Source organism: Castanea sativa, chromosome 7 (assembly GCF_040712315.1).
Source record: "Castanea sativa cultivar Marrone di Chiusa Pesio chromosome 7, ASM4071231v1".
Taxonomy (NCBI): domain Eukaryota; kingdom Viridiplantae; phylum Streptophyta; class Magnoliopsida; order Fagales; family Fagaceae; genus Castanea; species Castanea sativa.
This window is the reverse complement of record NC_134019.1, coordinates 29,270,471-29,288,317: the sequence shown is the minus strand read 5'-3', so window position 1 is coordinate 29,288,317 and position 17,847 is coordinate 29,270,471. Positions and strand designations below refer to the sequence as shown.

The window sequence follows — 17,847 nt, the reverse complement described above, 5'->3', positions numbered from 1 at the left end:
TGTAATGATGGAGTATGTTTTGAAATTGTTTTTGTTTTAATCAAAGATCTTTCCTCTAAAATTATTTTAGGCAATCCATTTATGGCTTTACTTTACCCCTTTTTAACAACTGAGGAAGGAATTAAAACTACTGTGCTAGGAAAAGACATATTTTTTAAGTTTATTCTACCACCAATCCCGAAAAAAGTTTAGTTGCTTGATAATATCTCTATAATAAAGGAAATTGACAAAGAAAGAATTTACAGAAAAGACAGACATTTGTTATCTTTAAAGTCAGAAACAATATATGAAAGAATTACTGAGCAATTGACAAACCTTATATTAAAGCATAACATACAGTTATTCAAACAATAGATTGAGACAGAAATTTGTTCTAATCTTCCTACTGCCTTTTGGCATAGACACCGACATATAGTTCAATTACCTTATGAAAAAGACTTTAATGAAAGACAAATACCTACTAAAGCTAGACCAATACAAATGAATAACGATTTACTAGAACACTGTAAGAAAGAAATAGAAGATCTTTTAAATAAAGGTTTGATTAGGAAAAGCAAGTCTCCCTAGAGCTGTGCTGCTTTTTACGTCAATAAATAGGCAGAATTGGAACAAGGAGTTCCAAGATTAGTTATAAACTATAAAACTTAAAATAGAGCTTTACAATGGATAAGATATCCTATTCATAATAGAAAAGATTTGCTTGACAGACTTCATGAAGCAACTATATTTTCTAAATTTGATATGAAAAGTGGATTTTGGCAAATACAGATAGATGAGAAAGACAAATATAAAACTAATTTTACAGTTCCTTTTGGTCATTATGAATGGAATGTTATGCCATTTGGTCTAAAGAATGCACCCAGTGAGTTTCAAAATATAATGAATGATATATTTATACCATTTACAAAATTTTCAATTGTTTATATAGATGATGTTTTAATCTTTTATAAATCAATTGATGACCATTGGAATCATTTAGAAATATTTGTCAAAATAATTAAACACAATAGATTAGTTGTCTCAGCCATTAAAATAAATTTGTTTCAAGATAAAACCCGGCTTTTAGGACATAATATTTATAAGGGAATTCTAAGTCCTATTGACAAAGCCATTCAATTTGCAGATAAATTTCCAAATGAAATGAAAGATAAAAATTAGTTACAAAGATTTCTTGGCAGCCTAAACTATGTTTCAGATTATTTTCAAGGATTAAGAAAAATATGCAAACCCTTATATAAAAGTCTTGAAAAGAATCCTCTTGCATGGACAGAAAAGCATACTATGATAGTTCGACAGATTAAAAAATATGTTAAACAACTCCCCTGCATTGTTACTCCTTCACCCCATGCTTTCAAGATTGTTGAGACAGATGCTTCTGATATAGGCTACGGTGGAATTCTAAAACAAGTAGTAAATGATAATGCTAAAGAGAAAATTGTGAGATTCCATTCTGGCTCTTGGTCAGCTACCCAACAGAATTACAGTACTATTAAAAAAGAAATTTTATCTATTATATTATGTGTTTCCAAATTCCAAAATGATCTTTTTAATCAAAAGTTTTAATCAGAGTTGATTGTAAAAGTGCTAAGGAAGTTTTACAAAAAGATGTCCAAAATCTTGTTTCTAAACAAAGTTTTGCAAGATGGCAAGCTATCTTAAGTGTTTTTGACTTTGACATTGAATATATTAAAGGAGAATCTAATTCAAATCTTGATTTTTCAACCCATGAATTCCTACAGGGAAGATGAGTTCCCCTTCAGAAAAGAGCAACTCCCCAAAACCCAGAACTATACAGTCCTATGCTGCTCCTCCTATTCCTCCTAGCAGATTTCTTCCTACCCCTTCCTTCACTTCACCTACTACTTCTTCAACTAGACCCCAGGTGATATGTAGTCCAAATTCTTTCAGCCCACTTTCCCCAAGTACTAGTCCAACATCTAAACAGTCATATGCTATGCCCTCAACCTCAACCTCAACCCCTCCCTTAAAAACACCATTTAATATAGCAGCAGCCTCTTTTCCCCCTTTAGCCTCTCCCTTTAGTCAACCAAAATATAAATCCTCATCCTCCACCTTTCAGGAAGCCCCAGCACCAAAAGAAAACCATAGTATTGAACTCCTGAAAGACTCCTGGAATTTTATTCTATAGATTGAACCAGAATACCAGCACATAACAAATACCCTTTCTCTAGTCAGACAGCTTATACCTCCGGGATGGGAACATCCTAAGAAGAGATATATTAGCCCATTAGTATAAGCCCAAGCCTAATTCTACTTTGTGTGCAAGCTAAGTCTCCTACTTGTACTACAAGTCTATTAGTCTAGGGTTTAGTCTACTATATATACACATGTTATAGTTTATTGTAATATAGGATTTGTACCACACTCTAATATATTATTGATGTATCCCTTTAGGGTTTCTTCTGTGGATGTAGGCCGTTAGGCTAAACCATGTAACCCTCGTGTGTTACTATGCTCTATACTTTATGCTTTCACTTCCGCATCCATACTAACATATTCAACATGGGGTATCAATGCTAATATTTAACATGGTATCAGAGCCACCTTCTTATGGCCATGGTTTTCTGTCCTTACGGTGTATTAAGAGCAATCTTTGTCTTCCTTGATGTTTCTTCACTGCGTTCATCTATTTTGGCTTCCCACTACTGTTGTCAAATCTCTCCGGTATAGTCATGCCACCGATAGAAGTCGCATCAACACTGCAAGACCATTGCCTTCCTCAAACCATCATCACAGAGCCAAACTTCATTCAAGGGATCTTCTCAACCTTATCAAATCTCAAGATTTCATCAAGCTTCCATCTTGAATTTGAGAAGGGGTATTAGAGATATATTAGCCTATTAGTATAAGCCCAAGCCTAATTCTACTTTGTGTGCAAGCCAAGTCTCTTACTTGTGCTACAAGTCTATTAGTCTAGGGTTTAGTCTGCTATATATACACATGTTATAGTTCATTATAACACAGGATTTGTACTACACTCTAATATATTATTGATGTAGCCCTTTAGGGTTTCCTCCGTGGATGTAGGCCGTTAGGCTGAACCACGTAACTCTCGTGTGTTATTGTGTTATATACTTTATACCTTCGCTTCCACATCCATACTAGCATATTCAACATGGTGTTTCAATGCTAATATTTAACATAGTGTAGATCTCAAATACCTTTGGACGTATTAAAAAATAAAAATCCTGAAATATTTCGTTGTTATTTTTTAAAAGAGTTTTCCATTTTAAAAAAAGGAAAAACCAATGGTGGCCGGTGGGTGCAATGGTTTGCTATTTTTTTTTTAATTTAAAATTTTAAAGAAAATTACTCAAAAATTATTGTGAATAATAGTCTATGGCCCTTGGGATCAAAATTTTTCTGAAATCATTGTTAAAACACTGGTAATTTTGTTATTTTTGAAACCTATCAATTGCGCAACAAACTCTTTCTTTTTCTTATTTCTTCTGGTCTTCTTTCACCTCTTCAATCTTTTCCTGACAAGGATTGTGTGGCAAGTGTGGCTCAAAAAATACGACGCTTTGGAAACATAGTTAGACCAACCACATCAATCATTGATAATTAAAGTACACTACTCATGTTCAAAAGAATTGTGGAGTTAGTATTTTTCAATCATTTTCAAAATTAGCTCTGAAATTATACACACACACACGCACACGCACACATATACACACACGGGTATCAGGTATAGGCCCAGTCCATCAACCTCCACATGCTTAAGAGTACAGGGCCCAATGCCAAGTCGGGGTCTATATCAATTTGGGGGTCCAGTACCAGGTCAAGGTCCCTATGGGATGGTAACGGTAGTGCCTTGGAGGAAATCATCTGTCGTGCACCACAACAAGTGCAAGTTTCAAGAGAGTCACATTTATCACAAGAAGTGAGTCCCATCTAGTCATGAATATATTCTAGAAGAACCTACCAACATGAAAAGTAGCCCCTCATCATGACGACTCCACTAAGGGAAGTCTATAAATAGGAGCCGAGGATGTGAGAAAAGTGGTTGGCAATTTTATGAGGAAGAGAGATACACAAGAGAAAAAAGAGAGAACCCATTAAAAAGGGGAAAACTTAACACCATTTAATCTGGTGTCTTCTTGGGAAGCACACGAACAATGTGAGAGAAAACTAATTGGGCTGGGAACATTTGGTCTCGGGCCATTGAGCTGGTTTTCAGAAGTTTTCCCATTGTAGGAAATTTCATACCCCCTCAAAATAAGTAAATTGGGAGCCAGACCCAAAATTTCACATAGTATTTGCCGGGCACCACAATATATATATATATATATATATATATATATATATATATATATATATATATATATATATATATGATGTATAATTTCTAAATTTATGGCTGATTATCTGATGATGTGGTTAGAAAATATTCCACTTGATGTTCCTTCTTTTGTTATTCGTACCCTTCTAACCTTAGATTATCACTAAAATTAGTTACACATTAGGTGTCCAGTAATTCCTACAAATTACTATAGTTATTGGGGACTACGAATATATCCTTGAAACACGCAAGTATGCAACCAAGTGACGGAGAGATCAAAATATTGTATAGATAAATATTGTCAGTCGAGGCCTTTCATTCCACAATAAATAATTTATTTAAAGTATAGTCATGATAACTTGTATGCTAATATCCAATATCACAACCCAAGACATGTAATCTGTATATATATTAATAGGTAAAGTTGAGAAAAAATCGAATTGAAATTCAAGTTGAAATTCAATTAAAATCTAATTTTGCGCCACGTGTCCCATCTAGTCTAAGTTTTAAATTTTTGTGTCAAGTGAGTTAATTTAGTGTAATAATTGGATTTGAATTAGAGTTTAATCTTACTTCACGTGTCCCATTTAATCTAAATTTTTTAAATTTTTGTGCCAAATGAGTTAATTTAGTATAGAAAACGAAGAGTCCAATATAAATAAACCATAAAACATCTAATCATACAATTAAAAATATTTCAAATTTATAAGTCATTTATGTAATATACCGTAACAATGTACGGTCTATTACTAACTAGGTTATATATATAAATATTAAACTATAGTTTATAGAAAATTCAATTAAAATCAAAATTGGATTTTGCTTTTGTTAGCTTTCCATACAAATTAAATTGTTTAAAATTTTGTTATTATTTTTTCTAGCTCTCAACTAATGAATATATTTTTTATACAGCTTCTATTAAGATATTTGTATAAGAAGATATTGAACATAACAAACTGTAATTGAGCTGAACAATCTCATACATCTATCTCCATCAATTTAAGCTAAAATATTTGACCAATTAATTAGTTTATTTTGAATTGTATTTAGTAGATTTTCACAGATAATAATTGTAAATTGATATTGTATATATAGATCTGATAGTGATTTTCAAAATTATATTCATAATAGAAATTTAATTAGAAACTTAGTGCAATCTAATATCAATAGCACTAGTACGATTCTTCATTCTCGTTGTAAAGTATGAGCTACATACTAGTAAATATAATCCAAGACATAATTCAACTTCCATGTAACATTAATTGTGGCTTAGAATTGCCTAAATAGATAGACATACCGAAGCACTCAAATTTAAAATAATATAAAATATGGAAAGTTAACAAAAGCAAAATTCAATTTTGAATCTAATTAAATTTTCTCTAAGTATTGGTGTGTGTGTGTGTGTGTATATATATTAGTTAGGCGTAAATGCACTTTTAGTCCCTATATTTTGGCCCGATTTCTATTTGGTCCCTACATTTTATTTTTACCACTTTTAGTCCCAAAACTAATTAGCGCGTCTCATTTTAGTCCTTTCTGTCAGTCAACTAACAGAAAATGTTGACGTGGCTAACGGCACAGTAAAATAGTAATTAAAAAAAATTATTTTAACATTAAAAAATTGCCACGTCAGCATTTAAATTAAAAAAATTAATTTATTAATTTTAACTAAATGAAAAAAATTAAAAACAAAATTAAAAACAAAAAAAAATCACATTAATTGAGATCTCAGATTGCTTGAACAAGAACACAAATCCAGATCAAAGAACACAATCCCATAAATTAAAAAAAAAAAAAAAAAAAAAAAAAAAAAAAAAAACTACAACAACAACAACAATCAACCATTCAAGACCGAATTCTCCCTCAGTCCCAACTCTTCATGCTCAGATGGTTGCTCCACCTTGATGACCCACATGTTTTCAGACGAGTTCTTGACTCAAAACCTTATAGGTTTCGAGCAACTGGGTTCAATTGGGCTAAACCAACTAACCCCATCTCAGATCCACTAGATCCAAACCCAGATCCACCTCCAAAACCAACACTTTTACCCATAAAATCAACAACCACAACATGGTTCTTGTTCTTCAAATACCCTCAGCTTTTTGCCAGGCTTAACTTCCCAAGCCTTCGTCACCATGGCTCTTGCGTTGGCGGCAATTTAGATCCTTTTTTTTGTTTTTTTTTTCAAAGCTTCACCTTTGAGAAATTCATAGGTATCGAAGGCCTTACCGGCGGCGAGCGACACAGCGAGAAATTGAATGAAAGAGAAAGAGAGAATCGGAGGAGCTCCGAAATCGGGAAGATAGATTGAAAGAGGATGGCTCAAAACGCACAAACCAGGACCTAGATAGGGACGAGGACCATGAAGTCGAAGTTGAAGTCAAGGCGAGCCAAGATGTGGGTCCAAGACAAGAGCTGAGACGCGGGTTCAGGCCGAAGTCGAACAAGAACTTGTGGGAGTAGATTTTGTCGGAGATGAGAGAAGAAAAAGAGGAAGAAAGAAAGATGACTAAAGAAAGAAAGGGAGGCGGAGAAACTGAGAGAAAGATCTGGGGAAGAAGAAAAATATAAAAGAAAAAGAAACTTAGATTGTTATGTTTGGGTGTGTGTTGTTATATTTAAATCTGGGTTTGTGTTCATTGTGTTATTGTTGAAGATGAACTCAGATATAAATTTATGAATTTTTTGAATTTTAATTCTGCTGTTTTTTTTTTTTTTTTAAATTGATAATTTTTTTTTAAAATTAGATACTAATGTGACCTTTTAAATTTTTGGGCAATCAAACATGTTTAGGGAAGAACATGAAGAATACGAACAGTCGTGTTCTTCCCAAAAACTAATGAATTTTATTTATTTATTTTAATGTTTGTTTTTAATTTAATTAATTATTGTATGTAATTATATTATTTTTTTATTCCACCGTTAGCCACGTCACCCTTTTCCGTCGGTTGACTGACGAAAAGGACTAAAATGAGACGCGCTAATTGGTTTAGGGACTGAAAGTGGTAAAAATAAAATGTAGGGACCAAAATAGAAATCGGGTCAAAATGTAAGGACTAAAAGTGCATTTACGCCTATTAGTTAGTAATGGACCGTATATAGTCATGGTATATATATATATATATATAATTAGGTTTTTTACGGTTTATTTATATTAAACTCTTTGTTTTCTACATTTTTTTTTTTTGAAACTAGAATCAACTTTCATTTAAATCAAAGAAACATCAAATTTTACAGAATCAAATGCAATTTATGGAACCTCTTCCATCCAAAATAAATCAGAATTAACATGTTGGGCATATCTAGCAAGCACATGTGCCACCTTATTTTCATTTCTCTTAGTGTAGCTCACAGAAATCCACTCCAATGCTCCTATCAGATGCTGAATATTGCCAACAATATGCCCAAGTGCTGATTGGTTGTCCTTGGTTGAAGCAATACTCCTCGTAGCATTAACACTATCTCCTTCCACTATCAGAGTTGTGAAACCAGTGTCTGTTGCAAACTCCATCGCCTTACGACAAGCAAGCAATTTTGCCTCCTTACTGCACTGGAGTGCCAAACCCTTGGCTGTCATTGTTGCCATAACTTCTCCCCTTGAGTTTTTGATCACAACACCGAACCCAAAACTGGTGTTATTCGCGAACACTGCCACATCATAATTCAGCTTATACACAGACTGAGGTAGCAGTTGCCAACTGGTTCCAGCGTTCTGCAGCACTTGACGAGCCACACCGTGCACAGTATCAGCTTGTAAACTCTCCTGTGACTGCTGGAATTCCTCAAGCAATTCAGTAGCTTGCTTATTCAACCAATCCGGTTCCAGGAATTTGCCACAATGCAACACTCTGTTCCACTAATTCCAAATCAACCATGCCTGCACCAACATTAGCTCTACCTCTGTTTTCTCCATCTGATCGATCAAGTACTCCAACAAAGCTACAAAATCAATTTGCCCTGTCCCACACTTCTGCAAGGCCCTAGCACTACCATGCCAAATATCTTGAGCAGCTGTACATTCCCATAAAACATGAATGGTTGATTCTTGAAATCTGAAGCAGAACGGACACAACTCTTCCGACAAGACCTGTTTCTTCTTTAGGTTCCTTCTGGTTGGGAGAATATCATGACACACTCTCCACCCAAACACCTTCATCTTGTTGGGGATCCATAACTTCCATATGCTACCCACACCCTACTAACCCTACCTCTTGATGATGTTTCAGCCCAATCTTCCATCAAGAGAGACCTGACAACCTTGTAAGTTGACTTTACTGTGAAGTTGCCATCCTTGCTATGCTGCCAATAAACTAAATTGGGTACTTGCCTCCGACTTAGAGGAATATCACATATAGCTTCCCCCTCTTCCCTATTAAAGTTAGCCATAATTAAATCTCTTCGCCACACATGGAGGCCTTGGTTAATCAAGCTTGACACCCATACTTCCTCTTCATTATCCCTTACCAAAAAGAGAGGCTTATTTGTGGGGTAATTTGGAATCCACCTATCTTGATAAACATTAATAGAGGATCCATCACCCACACGCCAATAATGTCCAGTTCTTAAAATAGGTAAGGCCACCACTAGACTCCTCCGCACAAATGAACAGTTAGGTGACTCTATGGCCTCAAGAATTGAAGTTCTAGGGAAGTACCTTGCTTTAAAACACTAATAGAGAAGAGAATTTGTGTCCTTTAATAGCCGAACACCCTTGCTTGGCCAACATGGCTAAATTAAACAATCTAAGGTCCCGAAATCTCATTCCACCATCCTTCTTCAACAAAGTCAGTTTATCCCAACTTTTCCAATGAATTTTCCTTTCATTCCCAACTTTTCCCCACCAAAATCTAGCACGTAAAGCATCCAACTCATCACATAATTTCGATGGCAGCTGAAAAACACTCATTGTATACATCGGTATAGACTGAGAACAGTCTTGTTGAGAACTTCTTTCCCAACTCTAGAAAGCATCATCCCCGTCCACCCTTGTAATTTTTTCAACGCCTTATCTTTAATGAAAGAAAAAGTATGGTATTTTGCCCTTCCAATTAAAGTACGCAAACCTAAATATGATTCAAACTGAGACACTTCCTTCACTCCAAGAATCCCCAAAGCCTCTTGTTTCTGGCGGTCAGTAGTGTTATTACTGAAATACACTGAAGACTTTTGCAAATTTATGCACTGCCCAGAAGCTTTAGCATAAACTTGAAGAATCTCTACAATAGTATGAATTTCAGCTGATGAAGCCCTGCTAAAAATCAAAGAATCATCTGCAAAGAGAAGATTAGCAACCTTTGGTGCCTTTCTACAAATAGACACCCCATGCAAAGTCCCTCTAATCTCCACCCTGGCCAGTAAAGAAGTAAACCCTTCTGTGCATAACAGAAACAAATATGGTGAAAGAGGATCACCCTGACAAATACCCCTAGAAGGCAATACATTACCATACGGTCTCCCATTCACAAGAATAGAGAATGAAGTCATAGTGACACAACTCATCATCCTTTCTATCCATGTTTCAGGAAAACCTAGCCCCTGCATAACCCCCTGAAGGAAAGGCCAATCCACCCTATCATATGCTTTACTTACATCAAGTTTCAAAGCCATATACCCTTTCTTCCCTTTCTTCTTGCAGCGCATAGTGAGCAATGTTTCATATGCTAGCAAGCAACACATTATCAGTATTAAGACGGCCTGGAACAAAAGCACTCTGAGTGGGAGAAATAATATTAGGTAGCACCTGCTTCAGTCTATTGGCTTACACTTTAGAGATTATTTTGTAAATCACATTACAAGCCTAAAGTCAGACATTTTCTTCGGGGTTCTTCACTTTAGGAATAAGCACAATGTAAGTATGATTAATATTAGGCAACATATGACCATTATTCAGGAAATCCAACACAGCATCAACTACAGTATCACCCACAACATGCCAAAATCTTTAGTAAAATAGAGCATTCATACCATCAAGTCCAGGTGCCTTTGTTGGTCCCATTTGGAACAATGCTATTTTAACTTTTTTAGCACTAAACTCACTGGACAGGGTATCCTGCATATCAGGTGTCACCTTCCTTGGGACTACATTGAGACATTCCTCCATCTGATCACATGTACCTACATAAAATAAATTGTCAAAATAACCAGTAGCTACATTGGCTATATCTTCCACCTCATCCACCCAATTTCCTTGTGCACATTAAATATCCTTAATAAAATTTCACCTTCTTCTTTAGGAGGCTTTTGAGTGAAAATATTTAGTGTTCTTATCACCATGTTTAAGCCACGAGATCCGAGACCGTTGTGCCCAGTAAATTTCCTGCTTTAAAAGCAAGTCATCTAACTGTTTACTAACACTCAAATATTCAGCCTTAGATTCTTCAGTCACCACTTTAGCACTGTTTAGCACCTCAAGCCGGTTTTGAAGGATTTTCATGGCTGCTTCATTCGGCTCTGATTTGGAAGAACCTCATGCTTGCGATTCCTCACCACAGAACTTGATCTTTTCCTTAATTGAAGCCAAACCCGACTCCCCCCTTCCTACCATATCCCAAGCATCCTTAACCACAACACCACAATCCTCCCATAATAGCCAAGCTTCTTCAAATTTAAACCCCTTTTTAAATTTCTGTTGATGCTTCTAAACACTCTTCACATGCACCATAATTGGCAAATGATTCAAAGCAAGGGGTGGAAGATGAGAAACTGTAGACATCTGAAATTTAGCCTGCCACTCCATAGTTGCCATAGCCCGATCCAGTCTTAATTTAGTATTAGCCTCACCAAGCATCTTATTAGACCACGTGTAAGTATAACCTCTGTACCCAAAATCCTCAAAATTACAAGAGTCCAACACACTTCTAAAAGCATCAATCTCTGCTGAATTAGGTGGCTGTAAACTTAATTTCTCTACACTATTTAGAATTGCATTAAAATCTCCTGCACAAAGCCATGCCCCATTAACAAAACTTCTCAAGTGTTCTATCAGCTTCCAAGACTTTTCTTTATGCTGAGCCTCAGGCCAACCATAAAATCCAGTAAAAAACCAGACAAAACCATCATCATCAATCACCTTCATCAAAATATGATTAGGTGAATAATTAATCAAGTCCATCACCACATCATTCTTCCATAATAAAGCCAAACCACCCCCTGCATCTGGTTGTTTAACTATAATTTTATTCTGAAACTGCAAATCTCCATACAAAATTTCAAATCCTTCTTTGTCCAATCGTGATTCCATAAGAAAACACACAGTGGGAGCTTATTCCCTCACAAGTTAGCGAAGGTTTCGACCTGTCCAAGGGTTCCCAACCCCTTGGCAGTTCCAACATAATAGCCTCATTTCTCCCAGCAAGGGTGGTCATCCACCCCGCTGCTCTCTCTAAATCAGTAGCTTCCACATTCTCAAGCTTCCCCCTTTTAACTATTCCCTCATCTCCCTGACTATTCTGGTTGTCTTCAATATCTAATGGGAGGTGCCTTTTACCTATAGACTGCAACAATACCTTTTGTAATCCTCCCAGCCCAAAATCCATCCTATTGAATCTAGTCCAACATGACTTGGGCTTTGTAGCATTCGGCCCAGCTGAAGTTACTTCTTTTCTTGCACCAGAGACACTTAAACCCAACATTTGGCTCATACTAGCCTTACCATCCAGCCCACTAATTAGCACGTCATCCTTTTGTACTGAGATTTCCTTCAAATCAGAGATTGAATTGTGCACGTCAGCAGTACACCTCACCACGTAATCTGCATGGGCAAGATCCTTCCTATCACGTTCCTGAGATTGTGGCGTGTTTCCTGAAAACTCGGAGTCTCCATCTTCGTCGTTACTAGGGTTTCTGCACTGCCTTCTCTCCACCGTCACTGTCCTATTTCAATGCAGCCAAGCTTCAGACCTGAATTGACCCTCCTCAGACCTATAAAAACCAGCATCGGACTTGTCGCCACCACCCTTTGAACTGTTTTTCAACCCCCCTTGTTTCTTTGTATACGGATCCACTCTTGGTCGTCCCCCCATTGCTTTAAGGAATTCTCCATATTGGTAATCTACCTTACTTCCATTCTTAGTCACAGCAAAGTATGCAGCACAGTTCTTAACATCATGTCCAAGCATTCCACAATAATTACAAAACAACGGCAATCGTTCGTATTTAAACGTCACCCAATGTCTATCCCCATCAGACCCCACAATAGAACTTCCCCTATGAATGGGCTTCAAGATAGGTAGAGCAACCCGAATCCTCATAAAGTAATTTAACTCATCCTACCCTTTTCTCTGCTCTACTTCCTCAACAACCCCAAGTCTACTCCCCACTTCCTTAGCAACATGTGAAGAAAACATATCCAACGGCGCCCCCCAGATCTGAATCCAGAGAGTGGCCGTCTCCATTCTAATATTCCTAACTGTCATACCTTACCTCCAACGCTTGAGCATAAATAATTGATCATCAAAGGACCGCGGGCCTCCTCGTAAAATTATGTTTAGATCAAATTCAGAAGTAAATTTGAACTGAAAGAGATTCGGCCCTACCTCTGTGATGCGTAGGCTGTCTTCCAATCCCCAAGCCCTTCTCATTGTTTTCTTTGCTGCTCTCTTGTTAAAAGATTTGCACGTCAAAAACTTACCCATCAAACTTAGGGTGCAATCCTCAATGGCTTCCACTCTTCCTTCATCAGAGATGGTAATCGCTTCCTCCTCTTCCGTAGTCAGCTTCATGTTTTCCAAACTATCTATAACTTCATCAGCCATGTTAGACTAGTAGCACTCACTCTACTAAGCACTGAAAAAAGAAAAGAAAGATGCCCTAGACCTAGGTCAAGGGTGGAAGAAAACTCGTATGCACAAGAGAGAGAACTCCACGGGGGAGAGTTGTCTATTAATAATTCATTTTCTACATTAACTCACTTGACACAAAAATTTTAAATTTTAGATTAGATGAGACATGTGGCACAAAATTATACTTTAATTGAATTCTAATTTGAAATATAATTAGATTTTTTTTTTTTAGTTTTACCTACTAACATTCATATATATATATATATATATATATATGTGTGTGTGTGTGTGCGCGCGCGCGCGCGCGCGCACGCTTGCGCTCATGCATGACTTGTATATCTACATATATCCACAATTGTATGGAGACATACATATCACTTATAAATTCTCCGTCCCTCATCCATTAAAGTCGAATCTTGACTCCGCAACTGATGAAAACACCACCAGGTCACGAATGGAACCTTTATGATTTCAAAGTGGCTGAGTTTAGGAGACAAGTAAAGCTGCACTCCAGGAACTTCTTGAGTGCTATGAACCTTTTGAATGTGATTATTGTCGTTATCATTCAGAATTTCAGAGGGTGAACCTCTTCCCATGAAAGTGAAGGGAATAACTTCTTTTATTGTGCTTGAAGTCAAACATCAAGCAGAAAGTGTTTTTCCTCATCGTCATGCTCTAAAGAACTATGGGTTAAGCCAACAAGATCAATTAGATGTGGAAGTTTATATTCTAGAGCTTGAAGGAAGAACACAACCAGATCATTTCTTAATTGGCTATACTTGGTGAAGCGAGTCTTATATTATAGAAATTTCCCAAATCATCGTAAAGTGAAGCTTGTCGCCATCAAAATGAAGAAAATAATTTAAAAGGGAGGTCTTTTTGGACAATTATCAACAAGATGCTTGCCTTATGTTCTAAAATCTCAAGCAAAAAGATGTCTGAGGAAGAATATAAAGCTGAAAACTCACTTAGTGTATAAAACACTGGTGAATGTTTAGACCCCAAAAAAACAAAATTTTCAAAGCAAGCTTATATTCAAACAAAATATGTGCGGAATATGAAATATAAGCAATACCCAAATTATTAAACTACTCTAAGCCATATTATAATCACAACTCAGCAGTAATTAAAGGCAAAGAGTAAGGGATAGAGAGATGCAAATACAAGATAATACCGGCACGTGTTATCGAAGAGGAAATCGAAGAACTTGGCGAAAAACCTCTCCGTCGCCCTCCAAGTGGTAATTGATCCACTAGAAAATCAGTTGGGATACATGAATAGTAATAAACCCTCCAAGCCTAATTTACCCGATGCACCTAAGTCCTCCAAGTTTCTTGCTCCAACACTGTGTCTTCTTTAGCTTACTGGATCCCGCAATTAGCCCATTGCATCAACCAATATGAATTGGTTCTCTCTGGAACTGTTTCCCAAACAACAAGAAACTTCTCACTACTCTGAATTTGGTGAGGTAAGGATTTGGTTTATAATCCTCTCATGGGTATGACAATGGAGAGGATGAGTGTAGAGAAATTTGGAGAGTCAAATGTATAAGACTGTAGATGAATCAATCTTGTTTTTCTTTAGGGTTTCTCTCTCAACATTCTCTCTAGAAGCTCTCTACATTTTGTGGGTATAAGGGTATTTATAGTAGGATATGAGATGAAATGTAAAAAGTCAGTTTTCAGCAAACTATGGTGCACTGGCGACTCACTTCGTGACTGGGATGAGTCGCAAGTTCCAATCGCCAGTTACCAGCGTGGCCAGACTGTACTTTTTGTCCTGTAGTGATCCAACTGTCCTAACCCTTCAACTTTTTGCATGCTTCACATGTGTACTGCATTTTGGCGAGTCGCTAGTCGCGAGTCAATTGCGAGACACATCTTGTTGTACACTCTTGATCAAATCTTCACACTCTCACACAACCATTACATTATTCCCACCTAAATACAGGGTTTCTAAATACTGAATTACAAGAAAATTTAACACAGAATAAAACCAACACATAGTTGAATAAATTCAACTTTACAATCTCCCTCTTTGGCTATTCCGTGACAAAATCCTAAAACAGACTCTAAACTTAAAAATGTGAGTTGGGAATAGTTGTCAAAACTCACTCACACCTAATTCTCTGTGAAACTCTTGAACCATAACAAGTCTCCTAAAAACAATATCACAAAACGCACTCATTAAGTTCATTGCAAGCAAAAAACTTAGAATGCATACGAAGCAAGCAAAATACTATCAAGCGAGTATGCATATGATAATAAAGCATAACTTGACCATAAACGAACAATCACTATATATAGTGACTACAATGAATATTCACACGGTGAATGAACATCCGGACATGCAAGCAAATAAACTCAATGCAAATTATCATTTGCATGTCCAACACTCAACTGGTGTAAGAACACTCAAGCAAGAAGCATTAGGTTTGAATTGCATCAAGGATACAAGATCGAACAAGGGCACAAGAGCACTAAAGAAAATACAAAACTTTAACTAAAAGTACTAAGCTACATAAGCAAGGGTACATAAGAGTATCATAGCATAGTCAAGTACACAACAAAAGCTTAAAATGTGAAATGTGAACATAGGCTAGAAATAGCAACAAAAAAACTAGAAGAGCTTGTTGTTTGATTTCTTTCTCTTGCATTGCTTGCTCCCCCTTTGATTTAGCTCTCCCCCTATCATGAACACCATCTCCCCCTTTTTTTCATAAAATAGCTAGTCATCATCTTCTTTTAGCTTCCTTTGGATTTGATCCAATTAAGTTTGGAGAGAGGTAAACTTTGTCTCAAATCGAGTGTACTAAGAGTGCATGATAGTTGTGACGTTGGGTCGTTTTGTGCTAATGTCTTGCACGGAAGCCATGATGTTGTCCAACTTCTCATCATAGGAGTGTGAGCTAGAGCTTGTATCACCTTGAGGAGCATTACTCTCTTGCTTGACATTCTTTCGGACACGGCCGATTGTAGCATTGAGAGTGCTAATGTTGATTGGTCTTTGCTTAGGATGAGGATACACATCTTCCATTGTGGGTACTCATTTTAGCTTCAATATCTTTGTGATGAGGCAACAAAATGGAAAACAGTTCCTAGAGGCCATCCTCTCAGCAGTTTTGACCAAAATGTGAAAGATATAAAAGCATACATCAATTTCTTCATCGGTACTCAAGTCATGAAGAAATAGAGCCCGACCAAGATTCATTTGTCCGGTGCTCGAGAGAGGATAGAGATTATGAAAATTATTGTTGTGAGCAACCTCAACTCGGGAGATAAAGATGACAGACCAATTGATTTCCCATTTGAAGACACATCCATATTTTCTCTGAAAATGTCGCGAAAAATTTCAGGGTCCGAGTCCATCTCATCATAAACCGGTGGTTTTACAAACATTGGTCGGTTGATGTTCAGAATGAGGGCGAGATATGAAAGTGTTATAGTGAGTCCTTTCCTCATACCCAACATCGTAGATCTTCCCATCAAAGAGGGCATTTGTATAACACTCTTTCACAAGCTCTTCATAAGGATCATCAAGATTCAATAAAAGGTAGTTCCAATCCTTAGAAGCAAACCATCTAAGAATGTTTATATCAAGAAGAGTAGCGTGCTCAACAACCCATTCAATTACCATGGGGGCATTTTTGAAGTAGTTTAAATATGCTTGATAAGTGGCATAGGATCTGAATCGGGTGTCATCGAAAACTCTAGTTGAAAATCGAGTTTTCTTTGACTTAGGGGAGAAACTATTGAGGTCAATGACCGGTTCCTTCCCTTTGCAACTGCTTTCTTTCACTGCTGACTTTTTAAAAGGAGACATCTTCAAGCAGAGACCATGAAATTTCAAAGAGCAAGATGAAAACAAATGGCAACAAACTTGATTAGCAATAAGTTAGTGCCAAAAACATAAATTACGAATTAAACCCTAAAAACTGAAATTTAAAGAGTAATTCAAAAAAATGACATGTAAAGATGCTAAACATCAAAGCATGATATAATCATGGCATTAGACACTTAGCATGTCAAAGATTGTATGTGTGTGCATCATATGAAAAAGTGTGCATATAAGAGGCATGAAAACATGCAAGGGGCAAAGTGTGAAACACATAACCATTAGTTGTTCCAAACATGGAAACATGATTATCCCCAAATATTGTACTCAACGGAGTCCAACATTGCACACAAAAACATCTAAATAGACATTTTATCAACAAAATGATATGCACACCACAACACAAAACATTGTATAATGCATGAGCATGTAGTAGAAACATGTAAAACAAGCATTATACCATCATTCTCAACAAAACCCAATGACAATTTCATCAAACAAAACAATAACCCATGTTCATCAACAATATCTCAATATCTCAACAAAAACAACAAATCCATGAAATATAATGCTTTAAACTTGAAATAAAGTAAAAATAAGTGAAGACCCATACCTTTTCTTGGATTTGGAGTGAAGATTGAAGAGAAAAATGAAGGTTTTTGGAGTGAAAATGGCGGTTTTGAGAGAGGGAGAAGTGGAGAAGACGAAGAGACAGGCACGTGATGCGAGGAAAACTAAAAAGTTTTGAAAAACTGTCTGATTTTTAACCCTATTTTTGCTAAACAATCATTTTTCGCAACTTAACTGACTCGCGAGTGAGTCGCCAAAATCCCTTGAATCTAGATTTTGAAAAATTTCTCGAAGTATTTTTCACAACTGGGACTTACACTCGCCATTGAGTCGCAAAAGCCTCTGGATGAACTTGCTACT

General features: G+C 36.5%; 1 protein-coding gene across 1 annotated transcript; it reads right to left on the bottom strand.

The window, feature by feature from the left end:
• Positions 1 to 7,553: 7,553 nt before the first annotated feature.
• On the bottom strand, positions 7,554 to 8,689 carry LOC142644283 (uncharacterized). The gene is made up of 3 exons (XM_075818929.1): positions 8,512 to 8,689; positions 8,202 to 8,314; positions 7,554 to 8,159 (listed from the first exon to the last, which is right to left on the bottom strand). The coding sequence occupies exons 1-3, from the start codon at positions 8,687 to 8,689 to the stop codon at positions 7,554 to 7,556; spliced, it is 897 nt and encodes a 298-aa protein (XP_075675044.1).
• Positions 8,690 to 17,847: the final 9,158 nt, after the last annotated feature.

What these genes read in the sequence shown, in the direction of transcription:
- LOC142644283 (XM_075818929.1), bottom strand. Translation starts at nt 8,689, where the DNA reads ATGGCTAACTTTAATAGGGAAGAGGGGGAAGCTATATGTGATATTCCT. An exon ending in GGCTGAAACATCATCAAGAG is followed by an intron (nt 8,315 to 8,511) that starts GTAGGGTTAGTA and finishes GGGAATGTACAG; the next exon opens with CTGCTCAAGATATTTGGCAT. An exon ending in ATCAGATGGAGAAAACAGAG is followed by an intron (nt 8,160 to 8,201) that starts GTAGAGCTAATG and finishes ATTTGGAATTAG; the next exon opens with TGGAACAGAGTGTTGCATTG.